Source organism: Corylus avellana, chromosome ca2 (genome assembly GCF_901000735.1).
Source record: "Corylus avellana chromosome ca2, CavTom2PMs-1.0".
In the NCBI taxonomy this organism is placed as follows: domain Eukaryota; kingdom Viridiplantae; phylum Streptophyta; class Magnoliopsida; order Fagales; family Betulaceae; genus Corylus; species Corylus avellana.
The window spans coordinates 16,274,428-16,295,935 of NC_081542.1; the positions used below are offsets into that span (position 1 = coordinate 16,274,428).

Genomic DNA, 21,508 nt, shown 5'->3' on the forward strand with positions numbered 1-21,508 from the left:
TATCAAGCTTTTGCTTACATTCTTAAAAGCTTTATATTCTGTAGTGAAAGAGCTTTATGCTCTGAATCTTTTATGTAATGAGAAGAGGTTTACCAATTAAAAAATAAATAATTTAAACGGAGCACAATCAAATTGCAGATGTAATGGTAATTTTTCCCATGATCCAATAATTTGTGAGTAAATAAAAATGATATTTTTGAACATAAATAGGCTTAATAATGTCACAAGAAAAAGTCCATATATAAATGAACAAGAAAAAGTCCAAAAGAGGATCTCCTAACCCTCACCCATTCCCATTACTCACAGTCGCGTACCTTGTTCCCACTCATCACCCACATTCCTTTAAGACACCAAACACATATCTCACGCAGTCTCTCTCTCTCTCTCTCTCTCTCTCTCTCTGTGTTTGTGTGTGTCAATTGTCATGGCCTTGTGCTCCACCAGAACTCTGTTCCTCTTCTTCCTCCTTTCGGCGATACCCATCGCCTACCTCATCTCCCTCGAGCTCGCCAACCCCTCGACCCACGTCTACCGCTACCACAGCTCCGGCTGGTTCCGCGAGTGCGCCAAGTGGGACGATCTCAACAGTCGATTCCTCGTCTCCTTCCTCGAGGGTGGTGTGGGCCAGGTCTCTGTCCCTGAACAGGACTCCACCGATACCGTGCTTGAGGAGGTCACGCTCGTCAAGGACGCTGACTTGGCCGGAAATGCGTCCCTCGGCCTCCTCGTCGACCGGCCGAGGAACCGGTGCCTGGTTGCCGTCGCCGATGTCATTGGGAACCGGTACAACGCTCTGGCCGCGTATGATTTGTCCACGTGGAAGCGCTTGTTTCTCACCCACCTCGTTGGTCCAAGTAAGTTGAAACTCCGAATCTCTACTCTTCTTTTTTTTTTTTTTTTTTTTGTATTTAATGGCATTGATGCTTCGTACGAGGTCGTAGGTACATTGTTATTTTCAAAAAAAAAAAAAAAAAAAAAAAGTTAAAGCGAAAAAAAATATTAGTCATTCATTTGTTAGAGACATATTACTTTTGTGTAGTGGCAACTTTATTGCTTTGTTAATTAAGAATCTGAAGTGTTGAATTCCAAAGGGTTTTCCTCCCACACTCCTCCAATCCATTATTATGTGATTTTTATATCATTCTTTTTAATAAGATTAAGTAAAATGCCGGTGAGAAAATGACAAATGTCAAATCAATACACTACAATGAACCTAGCTTGTAAGAAAACTTTCTCCATTATTTAGTTTTTATATTGTAATCATATTGGTAAGAAAATCAAAATGGTGGGTGAGGTAGTTCTTCTGAATGACTCAGAAGTCAAAAGGGGAATAGCCAATGAAATCAAAATATGAATGCATTGCAAAGCTATAAATTCAAGGTCAAATATGATGATGGTACCTAAACTATATATATATATATATATTCCCATTTCTTCCCTGAATCATCCTACCCTACAATCACCATATGAATCCAATTTTTGATGGGTCAGAATTTGCTTTTTTAGTAGCATTCTTTATAGTGTTGATGTAGTGTTGGTCTCATGAAAACATAATATAAAAAGACCCCTGAATTTATTACTTTTATAAAATAGTAAAATAAGTAGCAATCTATTGCCGTCCATAACATGCTTGTCCATAGCATTGATATTATACAGGGACCAAAATCGTATTTCAACTTTATTTTATTTCTTTTATTTACACCAAAGACTGATTTCTAAGTTGTTGGCCAGACATGCCTCAGCTTTTGCTATTTGTTACTTGAGAACCACATCTTCTAAGTATAGATGTTGGTTTAATATATTAGATTGGAAGAACATTCTCTAACCAGTTTGGAGGAAAACTTACTTTTTCCTGCAAAGACATTTGTGCAATACTTTAACACATTCATTTGTATGATTTTAATGGTTCTTTGATTCGTATGGGTTTCTGGGTCCTTAAAATATGTTAAATACGGAAATTGATATCTGGTCTTTTTCACTATTGATGGTAAATATATTTAGCTTTCATTTTTGTTTGTCCCTTCTGTGATGGATGTGGGTGCAAATAAATGTTTTGGGCAACAAGAGGGAGTATTTTCACCATTCAATTGTTTAGCCAAATTATTTTTTCTCTAACTTGTATGGTTTGTCTAAAGATTATGAACAGAACAACCATGCTGTCACAATAACGGGTGAAAAAATGAACTTTACAAGTAAAATAATATTAATTGTTAAATTACCATTTATCCTAAAAGCTTAAGCTGTATTAAAAAAATGATTGATTTAATCATTGAATTCATATTTTTACAAGAACATGTCATCTGTATGGCATGATTAAATAATGTGTAGTCCTTTGCATGACATGATTAAATAATGTATGGTCACTATAAGGGTGGGATCTACAGCTCACAATGCTGTGGGCCTGTTGGCAGTTCTTATTAGGTCAAAGCATTTATACATGTACTCCACAATTGTTTTTCTCATAATTTACAATGTTTTTGATGGAGTAGGTGATGAGAAATCTTTTGTGGATGATATAGCAGTCGATGCAGAAGGTAATGCATATGTTACTGATGCAAAGGCTAATATACTCTGGAAAGTTGGGGTTGATGGGAAGTTCCTCTCAGTCATTAGAAGCCCACTTTTCACTCCAAAGGAGTGGTACAAAACCTTTGTTGGACTTAATGGTATTGTTTACCATCCAGATGGTTTTCTGATTGTAATCCATACATTTAGTGGCAGTTTGTTCAAGATAGACATATCCAAGGGAGATGAAGTTAAGGTAATCGATGTCGTCGGGGGGCCGCTGTCGTTTGGAGACGGTTTGGAGTTAATCTCTCCAACTAAGCTTGTAGTTGCAGGGAACCCTTCTGGGAGATTAGTGGAGAGCTCTGATGGGTGGGAGACAGCTTCTGTTGTGGCAAAATTCTCTGGGCCTAGGCATCGTTTGGCCACAGCAGCAACCGTGAAGGATGGGAAGGTGTATCTGAGTCACATGCTCGGTATGGGATACCCTAAGAAGAAGCATGCTATTATTGAGGCTGTTTTTTCTGCTTGAAAAGGGGACGCTTGAAGCTGTGTAATATCAAAAATAGATGTAGGAGTATTGTGTTGTTTTTGGATTTTGATTTTTGAATGTATCAGTAATTAACATTTTTCTGTTTTTCAGTGATTTCCTCTCAATTTTTATGCTTTGTGCACAAGTGATTGATTGTTTGTCTGGAGGGAAATGGCTTAGTGGGATTCTATTGCATTCTCTCCAATGCTAACCTTCAAGGGCTCTGCATTGGCTGAGGCACAACACCGGTTATGTGCCTATCTTTTTGGTTCAACAAGTTTTTTTCTAACCTCTGGGGCCCGAAGAATACTCATGTGCTTGGGTTTCTAACTTGGAGGGCCCAAAGGACTCTCGGGTAATTGGGTACACCACGTGTCAGTAAACATTTTATAAAAATGAGTACAACTTGAATTGTGTCACATAACAATCTATGTTTTAGCAATTGGTGTAATATATATAAGCCATATAAATTGCTATGTGTCGATTCATATTTTAATAACTAACATGACAACTATCACATAGATTTTCTATCGAAACATCAACTTGTAAAAGACTTTAGTAGAAGCCATAAGAGTAAACCAAAAGGTCCAAAAGCATCGAGCAACTAGTTTAAATTAGGAAAAATTACACTTAAAACTTCCGAATTATCACACATTTTAAAAACTCTCAATTTCATCCCTAAACTTTCAATTTGATGCAATGTATCCTCTCAGTCAAATTTAAAACATTAAAAGTGATAAAATGACCTTATACCATTATTTTTTAATTTTTATTTTTATAATAAAATTCTAAATTTAGTCCTAATTTCAAATTAAAAATAAAATAAAAAATCGAAGGGTAATTTTATATTTTTAGTCGTTTTCAGGAGGAATTAACGACCGAATATAACAAGGGTTAATTGAATCAAATTGCAAGTTCATGAAGTTAATTTGAGAGTTTTTGAAATTTGAAGCGTCTTCTCGAAACTGACAAAACACGCGATAATTTATGGGTCTAAAATAAAGTTTATTCTTTAATTTTTTTTATTTTTTATTTTGACGTGAAACAACTAGTTTAATTGGGTTAAAAAAAAAAAAAAAACGTAGTTTAATCTGGGTTCTATTTTATTATTTTGATAGATTCCGAGACAAGCGCACACACAAACCCATGTACAACCACACACATGACACATGGCGCACACCAAACCAAACCCACGCAGAACAGACACACGTGAAAGCCGCCACCTCATTTGCGCTGGCATTAATCCTCTGATGATGCGACAACTGTGTAATCCGTGCTTTATCTTGTTCAGTCAATGCAATATTGTTTATTATCTGGCTTGAGTAGTGAGTTTTAGGGAATAGGATCCTCTCCATTTCAAAATCTCTCAATTTCCTTCATTTAGTACATTTTGAAGGGTCGTGCATTTAATGCACTACTATTATTAAAATTTTTGGACAACACTACCCTTCAAAATGCACTAAATGGAGGAAATGGAGGGATTTTGAAATGGAGAGGATCCTTTTCCGAGTTTTAGCGTGTTTGAAGAGTAACTACACCAGTATTAAAATATTATTAAATTAATATATAAATAGTAAATAAAATAATATTTTAATATCGGCAGGCTTATTGTTCAAGCACGCTGATGTGCTAAAAATCACTATTTATTTGACTTACATGCCATTATTAAAATAAAATAACAGCATGTATATTGTAGTGTAAGCAATGGTTAAGATTGAATTTCAAAGTTGACTTACTTTAAAAAAATTTTAATAGAAGAAAGAAAATAATTTTTTTACAAAAAAATTCAATCTTAACAATATACATATTATTATTCAAATAATAACATGTAAACCGCGTCCGTTTGGTTTATGTACAATTAATGGTTTATCAAGCAAAATTTGTTTCAAATTAAAAAATAATTCTTAAATTTAGTCTGTTAAAGTAATATCTATCTTTATAATATATGATTTAAAAATTATATATTTAAAATATAAATATTAATTTAATAAATTAGATTGAAAAGGATTTCTTTGTCAACAAAAAAAAAACGGTGCATGACAAGGAGGGCAGAGAAAGATACATCTTAAAATATTATCTTCTACATAATTCCAACACTGAACACGTCACGGGTGACACGTTAAATCACATCCACATTTTCTTATTTATGCACATACCCTCAGCATTATCAATTATAAAAAAGTTTTTTTTTTTTTTTTTAATCTAAATTATAATACTTGCAGGAGAAGCAAAGGCAATTCCATGTTGTTATTTTATCTTGTAAATTGGTAATAAAGGTTGAACAAAGAGAATTATGAGATTATTTTGAGAGAAGAAAAGGGTAATGATAGGATAGGCAACTTTGATAAAGAGATTCACCTGTGGTAATTTTTTTTTTTTTTTTTTTTTTTTAAGAAAATGATAAAGCAAGAGCAGCCCTCTAAAACAGAAATAAAGCTGTTGGATTGATTATCTGAGTGAGATTTGGAAATCAGGAATCTTCTCCTAAACAAAGCAACGTGCTTTAAAAGGAATTTTTAGTTGTTCTGAAAACTTAAAAAAAGTTATTAACAAAATGCTTTGATACTAATCTAAAGGCCAATCTAATCCCATAAAATAAGGAATACCCAAATATGAAGCAACAACTTTGTTTGCAAGTGAATTCAATTCAAATTTGGATCCTAATTTTTTTTAAAAAAAATACATTATAGATGTTTTGGGCGTTTGAAGTCAGGCCATTTTTGCACCCAAAATTTTTATTTTTTTATATATAAAAAATAAATATAAAAATATAAAAATTATGGGCAATATGAGAATTTTAAGATAATATTGATCGAATTGAAAAAAAAATTGAAACTTTGTGGGGGTGAATTGCAAAACTTAAAACTTTAGTATTCGAATTAAAAAACGCTATCAACTTTGAGGGGATAAACTATAACTTTTCATATTTATATCCCCATCAACTAGGAATTAGGCTATATCAGTTATTTCATTATTTCTGTATTTATAATTATGTAGAATCTGTGATTTATCCAGAAGATGAGAAAAAAAAAATGAAGACCAAGAAAAATATGGAGGGCAGTTTTGGTAAATAAAGTCAGCGTCATTTTCCCATCACCTGCTTCAACCTGCTGCAAACAATACCCCCTATGAGGCTATGTGCATGAGTCCTCCACGCTACCAAAGCTCTACTCTGTGTCTTTGACTCTTTGTTAAAGCCATCTGCTCTGTCTCAACACCCGAGTGAAGAAACTAAGCTCAAGCATTGATGGAGAAGCAGAGAAGTTTCTCCTTGAAACCCACAAGACTACTGGTATTTTCCTTCACAATCACTTCCTCTGTCGTCTTCTTCACCTTCTTTACTATCTGGGTCATCAAAGCCACACCTTCAGTTCGCCAAGAGACCCATTTCCAGTTCAATGAATCATCTCTCAGTTTGGGTCTCAGATCAGTAACCGTTCAGGCATTATCCACTTTCAGTGGAAATTTTTCAGCAACTGGTGAGAAAAAGTCTTTTTTGATAGATGCCCACTATAGGAGACTTGAAAATGGTTCTGGGGTCGCTTCGATTTCAGTTTTTGGTGGGCTACAGAGAAAGGAAGATGCGCCTGGAGTTCCAGTAGATGGAGGAGGCAAAAGTGATTTGTTAAGAATGAAAGAGAGTGTACCTGACACTTCGTCTGAGAAAATTGAACTTCCAAGTAGTACGAGGAGTGCGGATAAGAGGATTCGTGCAACTTCATCTGAGAAAATTGAAGTTTCAAATAGTGAGAAGGTTGAACAGAGGAGAGTAAAAGATTGCGATTTAACAAATGGGAGGTGGGTTTATGATGAGAGCTATCCTTTATATACAAATGTTTCGTGTCCTTTCATAGATGAAGGTTTTAATTGTAAGCGCAATGGAAGGATGGACAAGAACTACATGAAGTGGCGATGGCAACCACAAGATTGTGAGATTCCAAGGTAATATTTCCTTGCTTATTGTTTTTTAGTCGTTACTGCAAATGCAATTTAGATGTACGTTGGAATTAGGGTCTGGATTTATATTTTGATTAAAAAAAAATACATGCTGTATGGAACGAAAAGAACACAATTCTGAAGTAGTGAGTTCCTGATGTTGGGTTGTATATAGGTTCAATGCAACAAAAATGCTGGAATTGATCAGAGGGAAAAGGCTAGTTTTTGTGGGAGATTCAATCAATAGGAATCAATGGGAATCCATGCTGTGTATGTTAATGGGAGCTATTAGAGATCCAAAAAGGGTTTATGAGACCCATGGGAGGAGACTTACCAAAGAGAAGGGAAATTATAGTTTCAAATTTGTGGTAATTCTGCAGTACTGTTCTTTGCTTTCTTAACTTTTTATTTGTGATAATTTCGAGCATTTGAGTTTGAGGTTGTTATTGCAGGATTATAAGTGTACTGTTGAATACTATGTGACACATTATTTAGTTCATGAGAGCAAGGCTAGAGTGGGCCAGAAGCGAGTCCAGACGTTGCGAATCGATAGCATCGATCGTGGCACATCAAGATGGAGAGGTGCTGATATTTTGGTTTTCAATACTGCACATTGGTGGTCACATTACAAAACAAAAGCAGGGTAAATGCAGCATTTCGAGATTCGACTTTTACTGATTGAAATCATATTAATCTGTTTTAAAACCATAAACTTATATATATGTTTCAGGAGAAGCATAGCTATGCTTCATAGTTTACATGATTTTCATGTATATTCAGCTTTTGAGGATGGTTTAACTATCATGAACTTCTACCAAATTTCTTGCAAAGGAAGTGTTTTTTATTTGTTGTTTGTTTGCTGGACTAACAGTTAGAAGTTGTAATCATTTGCTTGTGAAATGTATAGGATACTCCTTTTCATGTTCTATTATTGTTTGTAACATCTGCTAGTCTTATAACAGGATCAATTACTACCAGGAAGGGAACCAAGTTCATCCCCGGCTCGATGTTTCAATGGCTTTCAGAAGAGCTCTGATGACTTGGGCATCATGGGTTAATAGGCACGTCAATCCCAGAAAAACCCAAGTTTTCTTTCGAAGTTCATCACCTTCCCATTTCAGGTTTGCCCTGATACACTGTCATTGATATTGATGCTAGTTTTTGATAGGACGGGCAATTTTTGATATAACTCGCGAATCCGATACGAAATTAATGTGTTAAGATTGAGAGATCTGACCTATTTAATTAAATAGATTAGATTATGATTGACCTATATGATTTTTTATACCCATACATTGACATGACCTAAACCCGACACTAAGACTGACAATTTGTGACACGAACCATGAATTTGACCAACCCAACACGACATTAGTATGTTAAGGTTGAGGGGTTTGAACCCGTTTAATTAAATAGATTAGATTAGAGTTAACCTTGATAGTCTTAGACCTATGCTTCGATACGACCTAAACCTGATACGCGAATACAATTTGCTGCTCTTTGCGTTTTAAATCTCTTCATTCATGCCAGATGCTGAGTAGTGTGTGATATCTAATGAATAGGGGAGGCCAGTGGAATTCAGGTGGGCATTGTCTGGAAGCTACTCAACCCCTCAACAAAACTTCAAGCATCAGTTACCCTGAGAAGAATATTATTGCAGAGCAAGTGATAAAGCAGATGAAAACTCCTGTTACCTTCTTGAATATTACTGATTTGTCAGGGTATAGGATAGATGGGCATCCATCCATATATGGAGGAAAATCAGGGAAGCGCTCTTCTTCAAGCATTCAAGATTGTAGTCATTGGTGTCTTCCTGGCGTTCCCGACACATGGAATGAGATTTTGTATTTTCTTTTGCAGTCTCACCGGTGAAAAAAAAAATCCCTTCTTTATTTTTCATGTTCTATTTTTCTTACAATTTTTTTTTGCCTGTTTGATCTTTGCTGGTTGGCTGGCTTGTATAATTTTATTTGTTCATTTTTTTTTTTGGGAGATGTACGAATACAACTATTGTTCTCACATAATGAGATTCATGTAATTAGAACAAAGAAAAAACTTTGATCTGTTTTGTTATAATTGATTGAGTCTCTTTCATTTTTGGCACATCAAGCTTCTAAACAGCCAAAGAACTACGGCAACAAATATATTAAAGTTTTTCTTTAAATTTGGTTGAATTTTTTTTTTCTCCAACTTAGTCTATTAAAGTGATATATTCTTAAAACACGTAATTTTCACATGCATTTTTAAAAGAATAATGATATTCTTCACAACCATTTATCATATTCATTTCACACTAGTTGACACGATGTGTTTTAAATGATTTTCTTTTATTTTTTTTCTAAAGTAAATGACAAGAAAAGTTAAAAAACACTTCGTCAGCCGATTTAAAATAAGTGTGAATAATAATATTACTCTTTATAAAAAATGCATATAAGAATCACATATTCTTTTAATTTGATTTAAAATACATATGAGAATGAGAATCAAATGCTATAAGGACAAATGTTAGTTTAATGCTGCATATGATATATTCCATTTTGTCCACCTATCATTGACAGCAATTTAAATCTTGAAATATCACAGCAATTCAAACCTTAGTAAACGGCATAAATTCATAAACAACTTCATTTAATAAAGAAAACAATTTACATCATCAAATTAACAACGACGCATGCTTGTCGAACTCCTCTACTTATTGCCTATTATACTTTTAAGTGCTAGAAGAATCCTATTATACCTTTTTAAGTGCTAGAATAATTTCTAGCTTATTTCCCAAACAATCATAATGATTTGACATTATTACCATAAAATCTTATTGCTCAATCGTTATCATCTTTTTTCCAATAGGGGTCATGAATAAAAAACTCTCCGGGGATAGCCAGAAAAATGGGCACTAGTATGTACATCCTGGACCAGGCCAATGTCTAATGAGATTGGTGTTTCTTTGCTCTGCCTTGCGAGAGTGATGAGTCATCTCTCTTGGAACCCTCCGGTTTTCGAGCCCATGCGGGTGCTTGATCTGGCCCGTAACGATAATCGTAGAAGAGCTCCTCACTAGCTTCAATATGCTCCTTTGCAAAAATGCCTACACGATGATCTCCGGCAACCAGCATTACCTATACAAGCCAATGTATTAGTTCAACCGGCAAGAACTAATTCATTCATCAGGGAAGTTAAACAAAGCCGCATTACCTTCGCATAGCAATTAGGGTTTGAAGAGTGGTTTGCAAATTTCAGCTTGTCTCCTTTGCGATAAGCATCAAGGACAAACTGTGAACAAAGAGCGATAAGCTTTGAGATTTGAGGCATCATCATTAAGAGATGGAGCTACAGCGTATATAATTTTGCTATGGAGGCAAGTTTAAGTAAAAGACACCAAGCAAAGCAACCAGGGAAAGCAGTAATTGGAGAATGAGGGAAGCACTTGAATTTTCATTCAAAGCTAAGTTGTTCGTTGTTTAAGGGATATCCTCAGGCACACAACTCTAATTACATGCTGTATCATGATATAAAATATTTCCTTTGTAGATCCCTATCTTATTTATTGATTTTTTTTTTTTTTTTAAAAAAAAAGGCCTAATGAAATGCACATGTTTATTTAAAAGTCTGCATCAAAACTTTTCTGCTTAAGTGGAGCTCTGTGGAAAATGATATTCAACAGGAACAAAAAGTCCCCAACCTGTTAATTAAGGGAAAAGGGCTGGTAACCTTTAACTTGTTATGACGCACACCTGACACCTCAAATTTTTAAAGAATCGTGGAGATAATAAACAATGAAGGTCACTTACCTGATCATTCAAGTCGAAGAGGAATGACGAGTTTGCAAGATCATAGATTTTCCCCCGCTTATCTGCTTCTCTGTGGGAGATCAATTCACCAGTATACTCTCCAAGATAGTCATTTTTGCTCACAGGGTTCTGCAATCACATCATCATCCAATTCAGGGAGGGAGACTTGGCTAAAAATTATTTTTTCGATAATAGGAAACAAAAAAAAAAAATTCATCTTCTAACCTTCAAAAAGGCCCCCCATCCAGCAACATCAGACTTTGCCAAGAGAATCTGGAGATAGTAAAGGAGGGAAAAAAAACAAAGGTTATGGTAAATTCACAATTGTTTTAATCATTTTGATGGGCACACTATCAATTTGATTCTAAACGCTAGGAACCACTCACTCTCTGTTGTTGCCTTAGAAAGAGCCTCATGTTTCCACATTGGCCATCTCCTCGACTGGGTGGCTCACCTAATGAACCATCTCCACAACTGCATTATGTATGCGATATTAAAGGCACCGCTAGAGATACAAGGAACAACATAAAATGATACTAAAATTTACACAAAACCAGAGACAGTTATTACAAAATCTATGTCTGATGTACTTCAACATACAATTGTCAAAAGTAAAAAGCCACCTATAAGAAACTCATCAAAATCAGCGACTGTTAAAGAGGCAGCAGAAATTGTAAACCAAAAGAAAAGATACCCAAAAATAAAGTAAAAATAAAAATCTAGGAATTGCACAAATGAAAAAGATCTAAAATAGTTAAGGTATGTGGTCAAAGGTGAACCAAAAAATAAAATTTCGTCCCTTAACTTATCCATGTTTTGACAATTCTTTATGTGTCAAAAGAAAAGATCAAAACAACTTTAACAGACATATAACAAGTTCACAATGTTTAATAGTGTGAGTTTTTATTTGTGTTGGCAAATTCATGTGTCAAAACATGGGGTATCTGGGGTGCAATTTGTAGGTTTTGAGTTAGGTTGAGTCTGGCTTAAACGTTGGGTTAAGAGAAAACATGGTATGAAAAACTTGAGACTTCGCTCAACTCTTGCTGGATTCACACTCAAGCGAACTAGTGTACTAGTGTAATCCCAAGAATTCGCTCGGCCCCTCCTCATTAGGGGGCTGCTCAAGCAAACCGGTGCATTAGTGTGACGTTGAAACCCAAGAGTTTGCTTGACCCTTTGCACAAGTCCCACTTGAGTGAATTGATGTGACACTCATACCGAGAGTTTGTTTGATGTTCGCTTGACCTCCGCACAAACGAGTTTGCGGCAGATTGTTTCCTTCAGAGCACAACTTTCCATTTTTATCCTAGGTTTTACCCTACCTATTTAAACCTTGATTTGCACGATTTTCTGGGTGAGAGAGGAGGAAACCGTTCTTTGACCATGAAGAGAATCCTAAACTTCCTAAGCGTAATATGAAACACAAACCTCTGCTTATTACTTTCAAGCCAAAGAAAACTTTCAGCCATCTACTAGTTTAGTAGATTACCATCAGAGTTCCGGACTGCAGCGAGTTAGTGGAGGAAATTCTATAGAAGAAGACCAGAGTTCTAAAGCTGCTGTGGCAGAAGACAAACGGTCGTTTGTTGGGGTTACAAGTTTGTGTCTAAGTTACAAAGCTTTTGTAAATATATACTGATTGTACCAATGGATTCTTTTATAGTGAAAATTTCATGGGGTTGGCTGCTCCAGAAGTGTTTTTTCTTTTGAAGAGTTCTTCAAAAGTTTTCACTTTGTCACCAAAATACTATGTTGTTTATGTTTTATGCTTACTTGGATTGTGGTGATTATAAGGGTGGTATTTGGATTTTTAAATTGTCATTGTCGCTTGCAAACACCTATTCACCCTCCTCTAGGTTTGTTTGGGGCCAATTTAAGATTTTCAAATAGAAAGCTGCCTTTATAAATAAGGGAAAACCAATAAATATGATTAAGTTTATCCAACATGGGCGAAGTATTTGCATCAAATATATGGAACTCATTACCTAACCCAGCAATTTCGACAAACATCTGGGTCACACTCACGTCCTGCAGCAAAGCACGGGCATTGCCGACTTCTGCATTGACTTTTTGCACAATGGCATCCCCTGAACCGATTTTTGCAGCTCTTTGAGCACCTGAAACATGTATAAAAATTCTATTTCAATTCATTTTTCAGGTTCATAATATGCAACTAGCAAAACTGTCAGCAAGCAGAGAAAGAACCTAAGTAAATGATTCACCTATCAGGTTTAATTTGTAATCAAATTCAACTAATTAAATTTTTAATAAGCAGAAAATGAACCCTGCCGAATGATTTAATTTTTTTAAAGAAAAAAATCCAACTCCAAAAATCTACTTGATATGCACTGCAGGATATCTTTGACCACTCCAAGGCTCATCAGTAATTTGTTCGGTCCGAGAGCTGAGTTAACGTGGTTTCACATTTTATTTGGAACAACCATCTTGTTAATTCACATGAAAATCTACACATGCATGCGGGCATCGTGTACCTGTGGGTGGTTCCAAATAACTTGTAAGACATGTGTAGCCTGGTGTGCTGCACATGTTTTACAATTATATGGAAGGACCTCTAGACTCTAGTGACTTCTGTCTTCACCAGCAGGCTTTGTTTTTTAGTTTTATTTCCAGTTAGTTCACCAGCAGGCTGCCTGGCGGCTGGAACCTTCTAATTCTATACAACATATCTTAAATTTTAGCTGGAATGTCTATTGACCTTGATAAAAAAGAAACATTTTCACTACTTCAACAGCGATATATATTTAAAAATAACATACCCACAATATTTTTCACAGCAAGTTCCATTATGTAGACAAGGGCATTGCTTTCCACACATGGACTGGCATCCACATGGGGTATATTGCTTACAAGACTGGTTTTTCCCATCGGCAATTCTTTTCCAAATTGATGGGTGGCCAGCAGATTTCCAAGAATACTTAAACTTCCGTGTCTTCCCCCTTCTACGAAGCAGCCGTGATCTTGCTGGCATCTCTTGGTCCTAACACAAGAATACAAATAAAAAATTGTTGCAGATCTAGCTAAAGGCTACAATGCCCACAGCCTACAAAAAAGTAAACGGTAACTGACGCTAATAGGTTAACAAGCAATTGCTGAATAAAAATCAAAAGTCAAAAGATAACTTGCGGCAATCATGTCAGTTCGATCACCTGTTATCTGTTCTATTTTTGGGGGCAACATATTGCTCCAAATAATTCTTCCACCCATAAGGTGCAAGGGCTAGATTACAGTGAGTAAATCCCATACCGCTGAAGCTAAATAATAGTTACTACAATAATCTTCAGTCAGTTGAAGCACATGGAGCTCCTTGGTCAAATTAGTCAGTGCTACATTTGGTAATACGATTAATTCACCAAATTGTTAATTCCAAATGGTTGAATCTTGATAGGTGTAGGCTTACAGTTGTGCACAGTCAATCCCTTTGAGCTTAAGAAATTTAAGAAAGTTGAAGATACATGAGTAACTCACAAACGATGGCTATCTGTAGGGTAACCATTATACCTTATTTATCATCAGTCAATAAGAATACATTTACAAAACAAGCTCGATATGAAGGGGGAAGAACAACCCCTGCGCTCAGCTAGTAAGGCAGTGATTCCACAACCTGGTTTGAATCTCACTGGAGCTACAACACCTTCTTCACCAAGTAGCTATAAAAAATCAAAAGGAAAATGACAAGCAAGGAAAAAAAAATTGGAATGCTTACAGTAAATTCTGTATCAGCTTTCCCATTGTCTTCCGTAAACGAACTTGGTGCAACCATGGATCTGTGCAGCATGGAAGCCCCCCCCTCATGCATGTAACTGGATACCTCTATGCAAGTCCTTAAACCAGAAAGTAAGTTCCTGGCTATGAGGCAACTGCAAAGCATGAATCCTACATTAAGTGCAAATGAAGAATATCCACATTGCAAGAAAATTTACATTCAATGTATTAAGTCAGACATCTACAAGAAAAAAAAAACAGCACATACCCAAGCACATTACATTATATTTGTCTTTGATCTATTAAATGTCCTCCTCCTTTCATAACCGGTCAACCTCTATGGCCAGCCATGGATATGGATTTTTTTTTGTTTTTTATTTTTTTTTATCTTGAGGGGTATAATTGTAAAAAAAAAAAAAATTATTAGATGAACCAGACTGGAATATCTGGCTATGTTAAAACTTTTTTTTTTTTTTTCAAATTCAAGCCACTTATTCGTTTCTCATTTGTCTGGCCATTATCTTTCTCTCTCTCTCAAAAGTTTTTGGTCCATCCACAGAAATGACAATCAACTAAGGGAAGCATGCTTCATAAGCGACCGACATACTTCCTAAATAAGAAATGCATCATAGAACCAACTGGTCAACCAAGTATTATGTTTTGTGTAGTTGTTGTATAGGTAGGCGATAAAGTGCCACTTATCACACACCAAAATAGTCCTATCAAGTTAACGTAAAACATTGACGTTCATTAACTTGTCATTACTTCTAGAAAATTAAAAAGGAGACTTAATTCAGTAATGGACAGACATAAATAAACAAGCCATTCTAAGAAACTGGACATACCAATGAGAGTCTGAGTTCATATAGATTAAAAAAAAAAAATTGGAAATTTCAAACATAAATAAGCACCCTTCAAAACTGAATTGGATGCTATCCCCGAGTTCTTCTCCATGACACTGCGTGTTTTTTTCCTAGTGACTCAAATGGTAGTCATTGATACCAAAGAAAGAGACTATTAAGATCCTTAATTCTATATTATTATTAGTCATATGCAAATTATAAAAAGAAAGCAAAGCAAAAGGCCCAATACCTGTTTCTTCCAAACATCTCTATACCCTTTAAATACAGTTCTTTCTCAATAGGTTTCCACTCAGAGCCACATAACTCCTCAGCTCTTCTTACTATGGGATTAGATGAGTGCTTCAATTCAGGCACTTCTCTGGTGTCTTTTGGTTCATCTCTGATATTTTCCTCAGACCTGTCACAGGAAGCACTAACAGAACTGACAAGTTCTCTTGAAGTATGTTCAGAAGGTTCTTTCGGAGAGTATTTGGGGGTTGTTTGGCTTTCACTATTGTCACTTGAAGTGCGATCCAGAGCTGGTGTAACTTCACTACTTATAATTTCTTCATCCAAAGCAGATTGTTTCTTCTGTTTCTTACTGGAACCTTGGAAATCATCAGAAAGCAATGTCGAGTTATGTAGCACTATATCTGTGTGCTTCATGACCTTGCGCTTCCCCATACTTTGGTTGTCTATTGCTGTGACAGATGTATCTGAAATCAAGGCAGCAACTTCTGAACTACAAACAGCTTCTGAAGCAGCGTGTATAACTTTTCCAGAAATGCAACTTTCATCCTGTATAATGTTCCTACTATCATGAGCACCTGGCTCTCCAGCATTACAGGACACAGGAGTCCCAACCCTGTCATCTGAAGTTGTACCTTTGAACCTCTGCAAAGCATTAATAGTTTAAACTTCTAGCAAGTCTTTGACAACTCTTAACAGCAAGAATGTGACATGGAAGTCAAACTTCACAAGCAAGAGTAGCAGAAGCCCGCATAAAAGTATGAATGACATATGATTGTGAAAATAAAAAGGCATTTAAATTAAAGAAAATGACATGAAGGGGTTTGTGTGGTCAGCCATATGTTGAGTTGAGTAGGGCAGTCATTGATTATAGTTTCAGAAATAGGCAGATGGTTCCAATGTGGAATTTTTGTGTGGGTAAGTAGTTTGATTGCAAACTTGCCTCTATATGAGCAAAAAGAATTTGGGAGGGAGGGAGGCTTTTTGGAAAGTGACAATTTTGTGTAAATAACAAAAGCACTTAGATTAAAATGGATACTTTTTTTAACAAGTAATTGGCCCCAAGGGGAGGGAGGATGGGAGATTCGAACTAGTAACCTCCACTTTCTGAGGCACGGTTCCCAACCGATTGAGTTACCCCTTGGGTTTAAATTAAAATAGATAATATGCAGAAAAATTATGTGTCTCATTGATACACAAACATACATGAACACACTTGCAACTAATCAGTACCAGAGACCAAAGTTCTATGGAAACTTGATAACCATGGCCTCCCAGATTTAAAACAAATTGCCAATGCATGTTGTTTTTATTAGGGAGACTCTGTAAAATGAACATTATCCAACATCCACATCAACACACACACACAAAAACAGAGGGAGAGAGGGCTAAAGTCTCTCATGCTTGGAATAGCAAGGGACCAGAAATAATGCAAGGAAAAAACAAAGAAGCAAATCATGTCCTCTAACATCTCAAGGGCGGAAAAAAGATCCATACCTGAAGGTAACACTGAGCACTGCAAGGTGTCATGTCTTCTTCATGTTCAGACCAGAATGACTGCTTTTCAGTCTGTCAAGAAAAGCCATCAAGTAAATAATGAAGCAAACTTGACATTTAGGTGAGAACTATAAACAATACTGCTGCTTACAGGATAGACTAAAGCTTGAGAACAGCCATGCAGACGGCAGTCAAACAGCTGTTGGATAGATGCACGGAGATAAGCATATATGTAGAAGCAATTCAAGGATTATATCACAAACACTCGTGATTCTCTTCAGAAAATAATAAAGACAAGAAATGGTCTAAGACCGCATACCATACAGCGGCGACAGAAAAGGTTATCAAAAGAATCTAAAGCAGCACCGAGGCTCTTGTCCAAAGATATGCCCTTATCAGATCCAATCTCCCCAGAGTCTTCAGAGTTGAGGTCATGTTTCTCATGATACTTCTCCTTGAGTGTCTCATACCGCTCCTGCAATTTAAAAAACAAATACAGCACTCAGCAATAAAAAAGATGACCACAACAAATTCACATAGTGTTAATATGTTTCAAATAAAGAAGCAAGAAACTTAAACTATCATCCAAAACATAATAACCAAGGTCATATGTTAATCCAAATTACCTGGATTTCCATAGTGGTACCTTCAATAAACTGGCTCACAAAATTCACTACTTCCTCAGTGAGCCCATGCTCCTGAAAAGCCATCCTGCCAGATTCAAAACGGAACATACTTCAAAGAAAAAATATTTTTTGTACAGAAAACATGAAAACCTTGAACTGGATCCTCAATTTTGTTGCGAATTCAAACAAATGTGGCAGAAGATAAAGTTGAAATTTGATGAATACACAAGCATAGAGAGTAAATAGGACCAAGTGTTAAGCATATTTGATGAACACTATATGCCTTTTTTGTCCCAATTATCAATTTGATATATGCTTATGCTCAAATCATTTTCTACGCAGAAGGATTGTCATTATCAATAATGTAAATTTCAAGAACAGGACGAGAATAAACTGCTCTGTACAACAATGTAAAGTCAAGATCTTCCTCTGACAAGAGTTGGACCACCAAAGTCTGTATTGATTTCCATTTAGACACATCATTTCTCCTTTGCAAGAATAGCATCTCATTTAAACTTACCATAGAATGCGATCTTCAATCTCAGAAAATTCATGCTTCTCTTCCTCAGGTTCTGTAACGTCATCTTCACTGTCACTACAGACCAGTGCTTCGCCACCATGTTGGTCGTAGTAGATACGTCTCTTACCAACTACTGACTGGTCGTCAGCCATTCTCTGATTTCTGTGCTGTGTGCAACAAGTTTAAGAAAGGAGGAACAGAAATAAAATCTTCCCATAAAAGAAAACAAGAGAAGAAAACATATTTATTCTGTGCTCAATATGATTCCGGATTTCTCCTTTACAAAGAGGTAATACAAAGTCTCAAAGAAGAGCACTAAACATATACATATCAGTGAAAGCTCCCATCAAGTAAACCCATATATAGAGGATTTTTTAACTCCATACCTGTCCAAAAATATCCAAGTTGTATAAGGTGGTAACCTCTCAACATGTGGAAGCTTGGTATTTGTTGACAATACCACTTCATTACCATTAAAATAGTCCTTATCTCCCAAACCTTGTGCAAATCCATTAAACTTAACGAGAGGACGTTCAATTTTTGAAGAAAGAATTTTAACAACCCCATTCTCTGCAGATGAAGCCTCTTTTTTTGCTGTCGCCGATATGAGCTGAGAAACATGACTTTCTAGCTTCCTTCCATTCGTCTCAATTTTTTCCTATGCAAGATATAAAAAGGATTTAGACAAAAAGGAGTTAGGCAGGCTTCTTCTCACTCCCTGTGGATTAAGTGATATGTAAAACCAAATCCAATGGCATACTTGTAGTCATTATAGTCAAAATGAGAGACCTATTCCACACAAAAATTTGCAATCAAAGGCCCAATTCCAACTGAGCTATTTGGTTGCTTAGTATAACAATGGATAAACACCAAAGCAATATGCTACAGACAGGGCCTAAGAGTTCCCCAAACCATATAGAGAACTTACATTGCCATAGAACCAAAGAAAGGCATGATTCTCCCATCTCAAATAAATCATATAAATAAAAATCGGTAAAGTTAAACTTTTGGTTAATTAGCAAACTACTTGATAAAGATTCGAATTTGATACTAACTTTTCTATATCAAAGAACAACTTTGGATTTTTTATTTATTTATAAATAAATTGGGTTTACTCTAACCAGTGCAAATGCTAGTAGGAAATGGACTAAACAATCTCCAACACCACTACCACCACCAAAAAATATAATCAAGCAAGTAAGAACACGAGCACTATAAGACTGAGAGTTGCATTGGTCTCAAAGAGCATGAAAAATGAGACTTACTTTGATCGAAATAACTCTCTCCGCTTGAATTTGCTTCTTAAGCTGATTTATCTTATTCGACAAGTCTCCAAGACCATCACTTGACTGTTCTCCACCTGATTTCTGTCAATACATACATAAAAGTAATTTTTCTTTTTATCAAACCACAATAAAATTTACTTTGGCCTGGCAAGTGTCTGTTTGGTTGAAGAGAAATTATGGCAAAACAATTAAAAAGTAACTGTTACAATAAGTTCATTCTGAGATGGATGTTTGTTGTTAAATTCTAAATAGTTTGATTAATTTTCCCCTATTGCCCCGTTTGGCTGCAGAGAAAAATAATTTATCGGCAAACAAACGGAGCTTTTGTACGACTAGAATAACGATAAAAGCGCTACTCCTAAACAAAATTTCGAAATTTTATTTCATGAAATTCATCTGCTTGATCTAAAATATGCGATCAAAAATCCAAATAATAAGATAATTAATTGTGATACTGATAAGAGAAGCTTCGGTAAGTAAATGAATCAAAACCGCTACAGGAATTGGCGGATTCGACGATCGGAGGATAGAGACAGACTTAAGAGAGAGAGAGAGAGACTGACTCTGAGCTTCGTGGTAGCGTCGCTTGCTTTGGACACCATGGCTGCTCTGCTCTGCCACTGCCTCTGCGACTCGAACGAGCGAGAGACAATTAACGTTGGGTTCGACACGTGTGAACTCCGGTGACGTGGCCTATACGATGAGAATGATAAGACCTGTGCTATTAGAAACTGCAATTTATATAAATTTTTAAATCTCAGTTAAGAGATATTGTTTTTAAAAATACATACATATAAACTAAATTGCAATTTTAAATATCAAATTATGGTTTTATTAAATACTTAACTGCATTTTTAAAATTTTATTTTTAAATTGTACATTTTGAAATTACAAATCCAAACAGTCTCTCCTTATAGAATTAGTGTTGGTATAGAATTAGTGTTGCCTACGATTCTTTAAGACATTTAGTATTAGATTTGTAAAATCTCAATTGTTTTCAATTTAAATCATCTAAAATTTCTCATGTTAATTTTTATTTTTATTTTTATCGTTTTCTTTAATTTATATATATTTTGTATATTATAAAAATAATAAATATTGCTATGATAATCTTTTATTAAGATTTAAATAATTTTACGTAATACAATATTATAAAATTACATAATCTTATACACAGTCAAGCATGAAAGAATTTTTTAATTCTCATTAGTAGCAAAAGAAGGGGTGTTTAAGTGGTTATAATTGGCGGTTATCGGCTATAACCGTTAACCGCAACCGTCTTGAGTGGTTATTGCTTTTTAATAACCGCAACTGCCTGGGCGGTTAGCAGTTATTCAATCCAATAATCCGCGGTTTTATAACCACTTTTTTTATATGGGCTTTTAAGTGTTTTGGACCTTAATTGGCCTATTTTTTTGAACTTATTTTAAATGTTTTGGGCGAAATTTTTTCTCCAAAACAACGCCGTTTTGGTGTTTAACACCAAAACTAGGTCGTTTTGAATGTTATATTATAATTATAATTAATATAAAATATAAAATATATATTTATATTATTCTATATAAGGGTAGGCGGTTGGCGGTTATTAACTGCTTCTCCCTACCCCTAAAACCGTTAACTGCAACCTCCAAGTTAACGGTTTATAATAACGGCTTACCAAAACAGTTAGCGGTTGGTGGGGTGATTTGAACACCCCTAAAAAGAACAATGCTAACTATGTCTTTTAGCAAGAAAAGACTTTAATTAGCGTCATTGCTGTGAACGAAATGACGCTAAAACAAATGGCATTAAAGTTTGGTTTTTTAGTAGTGCACTACCAAAAAAAGGTGCCTTAACGACGACTTTGTTAGTGTTGTTTGGGAAAAGAAAATGACACTAATAGACGCTGTTGCAGTTAAAACGATGCACTTTATAGGTGGTGTTGTTTGCAGAGAGTGCAATGATGCCACATGGTGACGTCGTTCACTGTTCAAACAACGTTACCTTGCAGGACTACGTTAA

General features: G+C 35.5%; 3 protein-coding genes across 5 annotated transcripts; 2 read left to right on the forward strand and 1 right to left on the reverse strand.

Annotated features, from left to right (window-relative positions):
* The first annotated feature begins 279 nt into the window (after window positions 1-279).
* On the forward strand, window positions 280-3,168 carry LOC132170962 (uncharacterized). The gene is made up of 2 exons (XM_059582129.1): window positions 280-854; window positions 2,490-3,168. Exons 1-2 carry the CDS (start codon window positions 425-427, stop codon window positions 3,035-3,037), a joined length of 978 nt encoding a protein of 325 aa, XP_059438112.1. The 5' UTR covers window positions 280-424; the 3' UTR covers window positions 3,038-3,168.
* A 2,955-nt stretch (window positions 3,169-6,123) lies between these two features.
* Window positions 6,124-9,084, forward strand: LOC132170817 (protein trichome birefringence-like 6). Of its 2 annotated transcripts, none has more exons than XM_059581933.1 (5): window positions 6,124-6,979; window positions 7,149-7,341; window positions 7,426-7,616; window positions 7,936-8,094; window positions 8,504-8,571. In XM_059581933.1, the coding sequence occupies exons 1-5, from the start codon at window positions 6,285-6,287 to the stop codon at window positions 8,508-8,510; spliced, it is 1,245 nt and encodes a 414-aa protein (XP_059437916.1). In that variant the 5' UTR covers window positions 6,124-6,284; the 3' UTR covers window positions 8,511-8,571. The 2 variants fall into 2 exon arrangements, with proteins under 2 accessions (XP_059437916.1, XP_059437915.1); XM_059581932.1 differs by having other exon boundaries at window positions 6,128-6,979; window positions 8,536-9,084.
* A 487-nt stretch (window positions 9,085-9,571) lies between these two features.
* Window positions 9,572-20,186, reverse strand: LOC132170356 (histone-lysine N-methyltransferase EZA1). 2 transcript variants are annotated; one of them, XM_059581307.1, is made up of 17 exons: window positions 20,071-20,186; window positions 19,487-19,588; window positions 18,608-18,879; window positions 18,222-18,383; window positions 17,702-17,786; window positions 17,395-17,550; window positions 17,227-17,274; window positions 17,076-17,147; window positions 15,580-16,223; window positions 14,489-14,642; window positions 13,542-13,762; window positions 12,750-12,881; window positions 11,148-11,235; window positions 10,987-11,034; window positions 10,762-10,890; window positions 10,166-10,243; window positions 9,572-10,089 (listed from the first exon to the last, which is right to left on the reverse strand). In XM_059581307.1, exons 1-17 carry the CDS (start codon window positions 20,107-20,109, stop codon window positions 9,898-9,900), a joined length of 2,622 nt encoding a protein of 873 aa, XP_059437290.1. In that variant the 5' UTR covers window positions 20,110-20,186; the 3' UTR covers window positions 9,572-9,897. The 2 variants fall into 2 exon arrangements, with proteins under 2 accessions (XP_059437290.1, XP_059437291.1); XM_059581308.1 differs by lacking the exons at window positions 19,487-19,588; window positions 20,071-20,186 and having other exon boundaries at window positions 18,222-18,388; window positions 18,608-18,698.
* Between the last annotated feature and the right edge of the window lie 1,322 nt (window positions 20,187-21,508).